Here is a 14,241-nt window from a genome sequence, read left to right on the forward strand (position 1 = left end):
AGGAATCCTCCAACCACAAGGGATGAACTCGGGTTTCACCAGTTTCCTCATTTCCCCTCCCCCCACCTTGTCTCAGTCAAATCCATCGAATTCAGCACCGCCTTCCTAACCTGCAATCTTCTTCCCGACCTCTCCGCCCCCACCCCAGTCTGACCTATCACCCTCACCTTGACCTCTTTCCACCTATCACATTTCCGACGCCCCTCTCCGAAGTCCCTCCTCCCTACCTTTTATCTTAGCCTGCTGGACAAACTTTCCCCATTCCTGAAGAAGGGCTTATGCCCGAAACGTCGATTCTCCTGTTCCCTGGATGCTGCCTGACCTGCTGCGCTTTTCCAGCACGTTCAAACAATTACCAATCAATACACAATACTACTTTATTTGACAGTTACTCAGTCCAATGATCTTTCTGGGAATTAACTTTATTTTTCCAACACTCTGGCCACCCTTCTCTCACTAACCAAGCCATTGCACCTCCATCGGAAGATCAGTTAGGATGGCCAGTAATGTGTTCGCCAGTTGAGTTATTTCTATGCTTTAAAGGGTACATCGTCTGCTTAATCTCTATTGAAGCAGACCGTGGTTAGTCACTTATGCAACTATACCAGAATTAGCAGTTAGTAACTTAAAAACCATTTTATGCAGCTTTAGCAGAATTATCAATTTGCAGCCTAGAAGCCATTTTTTCATGTTATTTGCATTGAGAAGCCATTTTATTATCGCTTAAGTTATTAAGAGCATCTGTTAAGTGGTTGTTCCTGACAACTAGTTACCTCAGCCTGTATTCACGTTTTAGACCCTCAATAACATCTAGCAATAATACTGAAAACTTGCTCCAAAACCTGCCATGCTTCTATCCAAGTTCTTCCAGTATAGCTACAACATTGGCATCTACTCAACAACAATGGAACATTAGAGGTATGTTCTGTACCCAAGAAGTGGGGCAGAGGTATGATCGGAAGGTTTGCAGATCTCACAAAACGATCTGATACATAGCCAAAAGGTAAGCCTTATCTGTGATATAAAAGAGCTGGTCAGATGGGCTGAACCGTGGCACATGGAACTTCAGCCTGAAAAGTGAGGTGATATTTTGCAAGGATCAACAAGGCAAGGGAGTACACATTAAATGTAGAACTCTCGGAATTACAGTGGATCGGCGGGACCTTGGTGGTCCAGTTCATAGGCAGCGGGAGAGATGGAGAAGGTGATAAGAATGTATTTGTGATACTTGCCTTTGTTAATCAAAGCATTGAATACAACAGCAAGCAGGTCACAATGGAATTGTACAACATTGGTTAGGCCACAATTGAAGTACTATGTGCAGTTCTGGTTGCTATGTCATAGGATGTATTTTGAGGATGTTACCAGTTCGGCCAATAAAGTGAGAAGGAAGCAAAGCTGGTGAGGCCGGAGCAGGTTTGGGGGCAAGGAAGTTGAGGCTGGATAGAGCCAGCTAATTGGAGGGAACAGGGTGTCAAGCGATGCTGGCAGTCCTGGGCTGGGATAAGGAAGAAATGAAGCTAGCAGGAGAGGAAGATGATTAGATTGTTGTTTGAGACGACTGTTACCTGGTGCTTGTGGAGTTGGCACGTTGCTATCTATCATGGCAAGTATTGTATCTGATGCATATTTTGATACAATTTGTTTTAGATTTTGAATTTGAACTAGTGGTAAGTGGATTTGATGTGTGTATCTAAAGTGTTTTGCTGATTTATCTGTAAGGATTTCTGAAGCTATGGTGATTTCTTTTAAAACACAATTGGAGAAAGACTCTAGAATAATGAGGTTATGTTTATGTAAGGAAAATTTACAAGTGGGAAAGGTAATCTGTAGTTTTTTGTTCATTCACGAGATTTGGGTATTGCTGACTAGGCCAGCATATAATGCCTATATGGCAGTTAAGAGTCGATTACATTGCTCTGAGTCTGGAGTCACATATAGGCCAGACAGGTGGCAATTTTCTTCTCAAATGAACATTGGTGGACAGACAGATTTATTTGACAAACAACAGTAATTTCATGATCATCATTATGCTATTGATTCAAGATTTTTGAATTCAGATTCCACCATCTGCTCAGGCAGGATTCAAATGTGGCTCCCCAGAGCAATACATGGGTCTCTGGATCAATAGTCTAGTAATAATACCATTGGGGCATCCCTTCTGCATAATGCTTTAGGCTTTCAGATAGAAGCTTCTAAAATTTCTTGTGGGAGCGTGGAGTAACACCCATAACTTGGGAAAGGTTTGTATGAAGCTGAAAGCTCAGTTATATGACAAATGAAGATGAGGCTATCAAAGTCTTAAAACTGGAAATTGAAGCCGCAGCTAAGTCAAAACCGATGTGGAATAGAGAAGGGAATTCTTTTTGGTTTTGGAATATTGCACTTAGAACTAAAGTAGCCATTACATTATTTTTAAATTGTGTACCCCAGTTCTAGACTTCCCAATCAGGAGCCTGTATCTGTGATATTTACCCCTTGAAATATTTTGTAAGTTTCTGAGATCATATTTCATTCTTTGAAACAATAGAGAATACGGTCCAGTTTGCCCAATCTCACTTCATAGAACAGTCTTGCCATCTAAAGAATTAAAGTCAAAAAACTGCTGATGCTGGAATCCAAGGTAGACAAGCAGGAGGCTGCAAGACCACAGCATGTCAGGCAGCATCAGGAGATGGAGAAGTCAACTTTTTGGGTATAATGTTCAGGACTGAGGTGGGTGTGAGGGAAGCTTCAGATGATCTTTTTCCACGTATGGAGTCAGCTATTACAAGGGGGCATAGCTTTAAATTAAGGGGGGATAGGTATAGGACAGATGTTAGGGGTAGGTTCTTTACTCAGCGAGTCGTGAGTTCATGGAATGCCCTGCCAGTAGCAGTGGTGGACTCTCCCTCATTATGGGCATTTAAGCGGGCATTGGATAGGCATATGGAGGATAGTGGGCTAGTGTAGGTTAGGTGGGCTTGGATCGGCGCAACATCGAGGGCCGAAGGGCCTGTACTGCGCTGTATTGTTCTATGTTCTATGTTCTAAAGGGAGGAGTGGGGGGTGAGAAAGGAGCTGCAAGGTGGTGAGATAATGATAGGTTAACACAGGTAGAGGTATGACCTAGTTGGCCGATGGGAGGAGTGAATCCAGTTGGTAGCTGGAAGGAAGGGTAGATCTGAGGAATGGAAGGGAGTCGGTGAATGGGAATGGAGGTTATTTGAAATTGGAGAACTCAATGTTGAGTCCTCTGGGCTGTAGGCTGCCCAGGCAGAAGAGGAGATGATGTTCCTCCAATTTGCAGTCTGATTCACTGTGAAAGTGGAGGAGGCCAAGGATGGTCATATTGGAAAGGGGAATTAAAATGAGTGGTGACTGGGAGGTCAGGCCCCTTCCCATCCCCCAACTCCCTTCTCAGCCTCTCCCCCTTCCTTCCATTCCTCTGATCGATCTTTCCTTCCAGCTACCAATCGAATTAATTTCACCCAAAGACCAACCAGGTCATATCCTCTACCTGTATTCACCTATCCCTATCACGTCAGCCTGCCCCTCTTCTTTATCTGCACTGCCCCTTACACCCATCCCCAGTCCTGAAGAAGAGTTACACCGGAAACGTTGACTTCTCCATCTCCTGATGCTCCTCTTTCAGCCTCCTGCTTGTCTATCCCAAGAACTAAAGTCTAGTGCACCTTTGTTGCAGTTTCTCTAATTCCTCTCATATAAATGATCATAGAATCCCTACAGAGTGGAAGCAGGACATTCAACCCATCATGTCCACTCCGATCTGCCGAAGAGCATCCTACCTAGACCCATACCCTATCCCTGTTACCCTGCATTTCCCATGGCTAATCCACCTAACCTGCACATAAGAACTTAAGAAATAGGAGCAGGAGTAGGCCATCTGATTCTTTGGAACGGCTCTTCCATTCAATAAGGTCATGTTTGATCTTTTTGTGGAGTGTGCTCCACTTAGCCGTCTGCTGACCCATAACCCTTCTTTTACTGTTCAAAAATCTATCTATCTTTACCTTAAAAACATTCAACGAGGTAGCCTCAACTGCTTCACTGGGCAGGGAATCCACAGATTCACAAGCCTTAGGGTGAAGAAGTTCCTCCTCAACCCAGTGCTAAATCTGTTCCCCCTCTTCTTGAGCTTGTGTTCCCTAGTTCTAGTTTCACCTGCTAGTGGGAACAACCACCCTACTTCTGTCCAATCTATTCACTTAACTTTGTTTTGATATGATTCCCCCTCATTCTTCTAAATTCTAATGAATATAGTGCCAGTTTATTCAGTCTGTCCTCATAAAACAATTTTCAACTCCAGAATCAACCTAGTGAACCTCCTGTGCACCCCTCCAGGTGTGGCCTCAGCATAACCTCCCTTTTTTAAACTCCATTCCCTCTAGCAATGAAGGACAATATTGCATTGGCTGTCTTAAACCAGCATCCTTGGATTTTGGGAGGAAGCCCACGCAGACACAGGGAGAATGTGCAAACTCCACACAGTAACCTGAGGGTGGAATCAAATCCAGGTCCCTAACACTTTGAGGCAGCAGTGCTAACCACTGAGCCATGCTGCCTTAATATTTCCAGAGGTTGCTTCACTTGATTCACTTATTGGTAACAACACAAAATTTAGGAATATTGGAACGTAGGAACAAGAATAGGTGATTTAGCCCATCGAGTCTGATTCTGTGCTCAGTACAGTCGTGGCTGATCAAACTCTTCAATATCTTTTACGACATCCATCCCCGTAATCCTTTATGTCATTGGTAATCAAAAATCTTTCAAATCTCTACCTTACTCAAAGACTAAGCTTCCACAGCCCTCTGGGGAAGACTTCTAAAGGTCTGAGTAAAAAGTGTTCTCACCCCAGGCCCAAGTGGTTTTCCACTTACTTTTCCAAGTGTGTCTCCTGGTTCCAGACTTCAGTCAGGGAAAACTTCTTATCTGCATCCACCAGCATTTTGTAAGTTTCATTGCTTGAAACTTGAGAGAATGCAAACCCAGTTTGGCCAATCTCTCTTCATAGGGCATTCCCAACATCCTGGTGATAAGTCTGGTGAATTGTTGTTAAGCACGCTTTATGGCAACGAAATATTTCTTGAGATGATGACACCAAACTGCAAACAGGACTGGTGCGTTCTGGCCAAGTTCCTATACAATTAAACAAGACTTCAGTACTTCCACCAAAGTGGATGATCTCACAGTTTTTCATATTCTATTCCATGTGCCATGATCCTACCTAATTCACTAAGCCTTTCCAAATCCTCCTGAAGTGCTTTGTTTTCCTTGCAACACGTGTTCTCACTTAACTTTGTATCATCTGCAACTTCAGAAATATTGCATTTAGTCCCCACCTCCAAATCATTGATACATATTGTCAACAGCTGGACCCAAATACTAATCTTTGTGGTACCTCTTGGTTACAGGTTACCAATGTGTGAAAGACCAATTAATCGTACTGTGTTTTCTGTCTGTTAGCCATTCATGAATCCATGCTAGGACATTACCTCCTCTCCATGTGTTTTATTTTTGCTAACCATTTATTTTTGGGTGACTTTAATAAAATGCAGAAAGCATTTGATAGTGACATCTTCAAAGATTAAACTCCAGGGTCGACTGCACTTTCTTATTCACAAATTATGCACAAATTATATTGTCTAAGTGTTTGTCATTTCAGACGACATTTAGCTTTCTTAGTAATCAACAATTTGTAAATGGTTAAATGAGTGTTGATATTCAGAACTAGCTTGATGCATTTGTGCAGTTCTCAGTACTCTGATTTTTATTTTGACAAATTTGTTGCTATCTTTTTATGCACAAGCATCTTTTATATATTTTATAACAACTTTTATTGCTGTGATGTGTTTGCGATTAGCTGCCGCCATAACAGCAGAACTATCTGGCATTATCTAATGTCACAGTTGAAGAATGAATCCCTGCATTTGGGGAACTTCACTTAAGCATATTACATTGTCTTGAGGACTGTGGAGATGAAAATGGGGTTGGAAGGTAATTGCATGTTTTTGATTTCTTTCTGACCCATATGGCAGCTTTGAGTCATTAAAGCAGAAAGTTAATTTTGATTTTTTTTTGTGCTGCTTCATTTTAATCCACAAGGTGTCCCAAGTTCTGATGTATGCAAATCGTACCACTCAACGGAAAACATGCAGCTGCTGTTTGCATGTATTCTTTTTAAATTCTTTTTAATTTGCCTATTAATTCATTCCCCACACGCACACAGCGTAATGAACACTGAACAGGGTTTAGGATGACCAGACAGCAGATTCAACAAAAGTTTCCATTGTGAAGTTGGGAATAATACCAAGGGCATTAATTACAATCTTCTCCCTCTGCCCAAACTACAATCAGTTAACAATATAAACTAACAATTGAACGTTTAGGAAGATCATTAGCAGTACTAATTTTTGTCCACTAAATGGTGCTATTGTATTTAGTAGTGAATCAGAATTTACAAGTTTTAATGCAGAAAAGTTTCTCCGAAGTTGCGTAATCAAATGCTGTTGATGTTTCTTGCAGCTATTTTTATTACTAACAAATGTGGCACATTTTGGTCAGATTGTTGGATTTCCTGCAGATTAAGGATTTTTAATGTTACATACATGAAAATATGGAATAAATTAAGCAAGTGTGCGGTTATGCAATGATGCAAGTCATATCTGTTAATTTAGGTCTTTAAGATCCATTTATCGTCCTGAACATTTACACAAATTAAGTACATCTGGGAATTTTGGAAAATTTTGAAACATCACAGATCATTTGTCATTCTTTATTAAATCTTCATCTTTGATTTCAAAAGGCAAATCTGTTTTTTTTCCTCACTGTAGGCTTTTGGCCATCCATATATTTTTCCTCCCTTCTCTCAGCCTTTATTTTTCTCCCTTACTTTTTCTCCCCCATACACATGTCTCCACAAATCTGTTCAATTCAGGAAATGAAGCATTTTTTTTTTTCAGAAAGCTTCCTTGTATACCAGGCAAGGCTGTTATTATTTTTTTTTGTGTAGTTAACCTGCCCATAATGTGCCCTTGTTTAGAGTGTAAATCAGGAATATATATGAAATGTTTGTCAGGCCACAGCTAATATGATGTGCAGTTCTGAAATCCATATTATAGGAGGGATGTGATTTGTAATGGAGAGGGTGCAGAGGGGATTTACCAGATGAGCTGGAGAGTTTTAGTTGTAAGGAGAGCTTGAATAGAGTATGGTTGTTTTCCTTGGACCAGAGGAGATGGGTGACAGTATTGAGATATGTACAATTTGAAAGGATCAATGACCAGTGGCATAGATTCAAGATAAGGGGCAGGAAGTTTAGAGGGGATGAGAGGAAAAGACATTTATCCAAAAGGTGGTGGGATGCTAACGCTACATTTTATGCCTTGATCAAAGGATGGTATAAACTAAAGCTTAAAATCTTGGCCCCAAAAATTCAATTACAGAATATTTGTCTCTACATTTTGGTGACTATACATGTTAAAGTTATCAAGTCAGTCAATATACATGTATGTTATTTTTGTCATCCAAAAAATTGCCTTTTAATACCACTGAACATTTTCGATAATTGGGACTTAATTGAAAATTTGATATGCCTAGATACAAATGAAGTTAATCTAAAATGTTTGCCTATTCCATCTGAAAGTTAGCTGTAAACCTGTTTTGTGTTCCAAACATTGACATGATGACTTAAGGTTATGGAATTATCCAGCATTTTATGTCTGTGTACCAACTCCCAAAGTACACCTGTTGTTTGCTACTGTTTGGACTTCATACGCAACAGAACAGTCAAGTAATTTTTTTTGTCCAGCAAAATGATATATCTATATAAAATTGAGAAAATGGTTCATGACTTACAGCAAAAACATGTTCCAGTGATGATGGAGGATTTGAAGAAGGGTAATAAGCCAACAATTGTTAACCAGGAAAGTTAAGTATGCATAGGAGATTAAAAGTGATATACAATGTAGTAAAGATTATTGGTAATGCAGAGGATTGTGAAAGTTACCTAAAACAAAAGACGACCAAAAATATAATGCAGAGGGAGAAAATAAATTTTCAGAGTAAATTTGCAAGGAATATCAAGACAAACAGCAAGAACTTCTTTAAATATGTAAAAGAAAGCGAGAAATCAACTTGAATATAGGATTTTTACAGAGTGAGGCTGAGGGGAAATAATAATAATGGGGAATTATGAAATGCCAGTGGAGTTGAATATGTAGCTTCCCTCAGTCTTCACCACAGAAGACACTACAAACATTCCAAAATTACAAGGGTATTGAGAGGCCTTTTTGTTTATATGTAAACAGATGAGACTTCAGGCCAAATTTGTCATATTTTAGAAGTAACCTATATAATGAAAGGGAGTGGTCAGCTCTTTAGCTGAACAGTTTAGTTCAGTCCAGTACTGGTTGGGAGTTCAACAGTGAGCTACGTGGAAATTCTCTTTCTTAACCCACCTAACTTCAACCTGTAAGCATCTGACCCCTTTTTGTACTGTGTTTTAAAAAGGGTTTGTTTATTGGGACTGTTGTGTATATTCGGAACAGCATAATTAAGTCTAGTTTGGATAGATTGAGTTCTGTAGGGGGTTCTTTATTCTGTTCTTTGTTTCATTGTTTAATTTTGTGAATTAATTGCTTTCTGTTTTAAAACCAAGTAGTCAAAAGGCAACTGATAAGTTGCCTAATGTGTAGTTCCTTACGACGATAAGCACCAATGGTCTTGGAGGTAGTATGTTAGCATGGATCGAGCATTGTCTTCTGTAGGTTAGCCAGAGGGTTGGGATAAGGGAACATTTTCCGGATGGCAACCAGTAATGCGCTGGGAGCCACAACTATTTAAAATATGTATTAATGACTTGGATGAGGAAAGTGAATATACAATACTCGATTTTGCAGGTGACACAAAAATTGGTTGGAAGGTAGGTGAGGATAACACAAAAAAGGGGTATAGGTAAATTAACTGGGTGAAAACAGCAGATGGCAGTATAATATGGGAGAATGTGAGGTTGTGAAGTTTCATTTGCAGAATTAGAGCATCATCGGCAAGGGGAGCACTTATTGCCCATTTATAGTTGTTAAGGCGACAGTTTAAGAAAATCAGTGACATTGCTCTGGGTCTGGAGTCACATGCAGACCAGACCAGATAAGGATGGCAGTTTCCTTCTCCAAACAATGTTATTGCAGCAGATAGGTTTTCCAACAATTGACAATGGTTTCATGGTCATCATTAGACTGCTAAGTGTGCTTTTTTTTTGTGTTTAACCTTAGTTTGTTTTAATTATAAACCTACAGTGGTGAGTAGGATGGGATTTTTTGTTTATACGTTTTATTGAGATATGTCTCTTGATTAAACCTTTTTTTAGCAGTATAAAACATAGGTACCAAGTTTCGAGAGCAGTGATTTTAGATCACTAAAACTGTGCTATTTTCTGGGTCTGTTGAGGAGCAAAGATGACCTTCAGTGGAGTGATGTGCTCTTTCTGTCGGATGTGGGAAATTAGGGAAAATTTCAGTGTTACTGATGATTATGTCTGCAATGAGTTTGGTTGCGAATCCTATCAGATCACGTGTATAGGTTGGAATGGCAGAGGCATAAGGAATTCACAGGAACGGGGGATGGTAGTTTCATGAAGGTAACAGATACAGTCGGGTAGATACCTGTATAAAAGGTAGGAAAAGTAGGCACTACTGTAACTAAGGGTATGCCAGGTTCTAAACAATTGATTGTGATAGGGGACTCTCTCTAATCAAACAGACATTTCTGCGACAAACAACGAGACATCAGAATGTGTGTTGCCTCCTTGGTGCCAGGGTCAATCAAGATTGTCTCGGAGAGAGTGCAGAATATTCTCGGAAGGGGAGAGGAACCAGCAGGAGGTCATTGTACACATTGGAACCAACAACATAGGAACAGAAAAGAACGAGGCTTTGAGGAGAAAAGGTAGGAAATTAAGTAGGAGTTTAAAAAGTAGGTCCTTGGGGTAGTAATATCTGGATTATTCCCAGTGCCACATGCTCATGAGAGTAGAAATAGGAGGATAGAGCAAATGAATGCATGGCTAAGGAGTTGGTGCATGGGGAAAGTATTCACATTCTTGGATCATTGGATTCTCTTCTGGGGTTGAAGTGACCTGTATAAAAAAGATGTGTTGTACCTGATTTGGAAGGGGCGAATATTCGACTGGTGATTTGCCAGAGCGATTTGGGAGGATTTAAACTAGTAAGGAGTGTGGGTGGAGTCCAGAGAGATACTGAGAAAAGAAATTCACCTCCAGCTGGTGCAATTTGGAAAAGGATCAAGTCTCACAGGCAAGGCAACAGAGGCAAAGCAGTGAACAAGGTAGAACTGATAAATTTAGTTGTGTTTATTTCCATGTAAGAGGCCTGGCGAGTAAGCAGATGAACTCCGAGCATAGCTATGAACATAGGACTGCGATATGATAACTATTACAGACATGTGGCTCAGGGATGGACAGGACAAGCAGCTTAATATTCCAAAGTATAGATGCCAAAGGAGGGGATAGAAGGGAGGTGCTGGTGAGAGAGGAAGCAGATAAAGCATTTTTGATTAGGGATAACAATACAGCTGTACTTAGGATATTCTGGATATCATACCCCCCCCAGGTCGAAGCTAAACACTCAGAGCATAGTATAGCATAGTTTTACCCCCTTCATCTTATTTCCGGACCCTGGAGGGAGAGAGAACAATCGCCCATGTGCATGGAGACATGACTTCTTGGTGTTTTCTCTCGAACAGTAGCTTCTTAATGAATTATGTAGTCATTTTACTGAGAGGAGCATCCAGATACGGCAACGTACATGCTGATTGTAATGGTCACCCAATCAATGAGTGCCAATAGTAAAGATTAAGTCATCTGCTGTTACACAATGAATGTTCTTAACCTTAACTGGCTTCGCACAATGAATACTTTTCACCTTGTTAAACTGACCTTACATACTGAATTCTTCCAATATTGTTAAATATCTCTACATAATGAATGTTTTTCCTTTGTTTTAACGTAATACCCTTGCCTCCAGCAGCCCATTGTTAACTGCAATTCTTATCTGATCTGAGCCATGCTCAGCTGATCCTCTTGTTTCACAAAACTCCGAACTTAACTCATTCCATACCTGCTTATAACCTATACACATTCTCATGGTGACTACATCCAGTGACGTTGAGTGAAACTGCGAAATAAGAAATAATAAGAAATCTATAGGACAATACCACATTGTCCTATGGATCCCCCAGTAATCAGCGGAAAATTGATAAGTAAATTTATAAGGAGATCTCAGTTATTTGGAAGAATAATAGAGTGCTATAATTGGGGATTTTAACTTTCCAGACATAGATTGGGACTGCCATAGTGTTAAGAGAGTACAAAGTTTTCTTATTCAGTATGTGGATGTACCTACTAATGAAAGCGCAAAGCCTTGACTTCTCTAGGGAAATAAGATAGTGTAGGTGACTGAAGTGTCAGTGGGGGAGCACTTTGGGGCCAATGACCATAATGGTATTAGTTTTAAAATAGTGATGGAAAAGAATAGACTGGATCCAAAAGTTAAAATTCTAAATTGGAGGAAGGTCAGTTTTGTTGGTCATGGGATTCTGGATGATCCAAGATGGAGGACGGGAAAAATTTCTGGCTGTAGCAGATTGCTCCTTTTTTGAGGTCATTTCCTCGAATTCCAGGAGCAGCAACTACTGTTTTGTATGCTGTCGTATTATTTTGGAACTTTGGGGGGAGAAAAAAATGTCAAAACAATAGCACTTTTAAAAGGGAGAGGAACAGACAAAGGCAGCACAAAGGTCTGAGCAGGAGAGATAGATGGTATTAGACAAGAACTTCCTAAAGTTGAGTAGAGGCAGATATTCACAGGTAAAGGGACATTTGGAAAGTGGAAAACCTTCAGAAATGAGATAACTAGAGTCCAGAGACAGTATGTTACTGTTAGGGTGAAGGTAAGTCTGGTAGGAGTAAGTAATGCTGGATGACTAGAGAAATTGAGGTTCTCATCAAGAAAAAGAAGGAAGCATATATAAGGTTTGGACGGGAATCAAATTAATCCTTAAGAGTATAAAGACAGTAGGAATATACTTGAGGGGAATCAAGAGGGCAAAAAGAGAACCTTGGGAAATAGGGTTTAGGAGAATCCAAACAGATTCTACAAATACATTGAGTGAAAGTAATTAGAGAGAGAATAGGGATCAGCAAGGCCACCTGTGTGTGGAATCAGAAAAGTTGTGTAAGACAGTAAGGGAGTATTTGGCTTCAGTATTTACTATGGAGAAGAATATGAAAAGTAGAGAATTTGGGGAAATAAATAGTGACATCTTGGAAAATGTCCATTTTACAGAGGAGGAGGTTTTAGATCTCTTAAAATACATGAATATGAGATAAATTCCTGAGATCTGATCAGGTTGCTGGGCCTCTTGCTGAGATAGTGGTGTCATTAATCCCAAACATGAGGTGCTGGAAGACTGGAATTGGCTAACATGGTGACGTTACTTCAGAAAGGTGATAAGGACAAGCAAGGGAACTGTAGACTGGTAAGCCTGATATCAGTGGTGGTAAGTTGTTGGAGGAGTGCTGAGGGATAGGATTTGCATGTATTTGGAAAGGCAAGAACTGCTTAGGCACAGTCCACATGTCTTTGTGCATAAGAAATCGTGTGTCACTAAGTTTATTGAGATTTTTTGAAGAGATGATGAAGAGGATTGGTGAGGGCAGAGTGTTGGATGTGATCTATATGGACTTCAGTAAGGTGCTTGACAAGGTTAGCTCACATGAAATAGAGAGAACTAGCCATTTGGATACATAACTGGCTCGAAGATAGAAAGCAGGATGGTGGTAGAGGGTTGCTTTTTGGACTGGAATCCCGTGACCAGCAGTGTGTCATATGGATCGGTGCTGGGTCCGCTGTTTTATTTTGTCCTTTATTTAAATGATTTGGATGTGAATACAGGAGGTATAGTTTTGTAAGGTGCAGATGATACTAAAATTGGTGGTGTTGCCAGCTAGAGTTGAGGTTTTTTCCCCCCAGGTTAAGGGAGTCCAAAATGAGGGGGCACAGATTTAAGGGGAGAGGGGAAAGATACAAAAGGGACCTAAGGAGCATCTTTTTCACATAGTAGATGGTGTGTGTATGGAATGAGCTACCAGAGAAAGTGGTGCAGGCTGGTACAATTACATCAATTAAAAGGCATCTAGATGTGTATATGAATAGGAAGGTTTTAGAGGGATATGGGCCAAATGCTGGCAACTGGGCTTTAGAGCGATATGGGCCAAATGCTGGCAACTGGTCGGCATGGACAAGTTGGACCAAAGGGTCTGTCTCCATGCTGTATATCTGTCTCTATGACCCTTCAGGTTTTTAGGTGACTTTATAGGATAGATTTGGAAAGGTTGTTTTCCCTCCTGTGAGAATTGGGCCAGTGATTATAACCTTTGAATAAGAGGTTATTTATTTAAAACAGAGATGAGAAAGATTTGTTCTCTCAGGATAGTGAATCTGTTGAGACTGGTTTGTTATCTATGTTCAAGGATATGATAGACAGAGTTTTAATCAGCAAAATAATCAAAAACTGTGGAGTAAATGCAGAAAAGTGGAGTTTAGGGTTATCTGATCAGCCATGATCTTATTGAATAGCAGGGCAGACCTTGATGGGCTGAATGACTCACTTCTGCTCTGACTTGTGGTCTATTGTTTGTGGTGAAGCTATTGAGGATACTTTATGCTTAACATGTGATTTGTATATACAAGTTTAGTTGTCATGCCACACACTATATAGCGCTCTATTAGCCAAAATGGTTATAGAAGAGTGCTGTAAAATATTTGCATGTACTGCACAGTGCACTGATACCTGGTCATGAATTCAACGGAACACTGCACTGTCTGAATGCATTACTTAAAATAGAAACTTTAGCCATTTGAAAATCATTTGAGCCATGCTGAACAGGTTTGCTCATGTTTTAAATAAATGAAAAGGAGAGAGATTTCTTCATTTAAGAAATATACAGATATAAGTAACTTGAATCGGTGTTTAAGCTTTAAATTCCATTTTCATATTCTAAGCCCAATTACTCCATATGTAATAGCACCAGAAGCCAGTACAGATTTGGCATGACATTAAGTGTTCTGATGCTTTTTTTTATTGAAAGAGTTTTATCAAGTCATTCATAGCTGTGTTTGATGTTTAATTCTTTATAATATTTCAATAACACATTATGTC

The 14,241-nt window shown here is 40.0% G+C and overlaps 1 protein-coding gene across 4 annotated transcripts in view; it reads left to right on the forward strand.

Annotated features, from left to right (window-relative positions):
- LOC122551736 (activin receptor type-2A) overlaps positions 1 to 14,241 on the forward strand; it is a 161,988-nt gene that overhangs the window by 101,083 nt on the left and 46,664 nt on the right. The window contains exons 1-2 of one of the 4 annotated variants that reach the window (XM_043694117.1): positions 5,973 to 6,000; positions 9,763 to 9,948. The exons of 1 other annotated variant lie outside the window; for it this stretch is intronic. In XM_043694117.1, the coding sequence (XP_043550052.1) occupies positions 5,982 to 6,000; positions 9,763 to 9,948 (205 nt within the window). In that variant the 5' untranslated portion in view covers positions 5,973 to 5,981. Of the gene's footprint in view, positions 1 to 5,904; positions 6,001 to 9,762; positions 9,949 to 14,241 lie in introns of those variants that run through there. 2 more of the 4 variants (XM_043694116.1, XM_043694119.1) reach the window with 2 other exon arrangements.

The sequence above is a fragment of the Chiloscyllium plagiosum genome, chromosome 7 (genome assembly GCF_004010195.1).
Source record: "Chiloscyllium plagiosum isolate BGI_BamShark_2017 chromosome 7, ASM401019v2, whole genome shotgun sequence".
Classification (NCBI taxonomy): Eukaryota; Metazoa; Chordata; class Chondrichthyes; order Orectolobiformes; family Hemiscylliidae; genus Chiloscyllium; species Chiloscyllium plagiosum.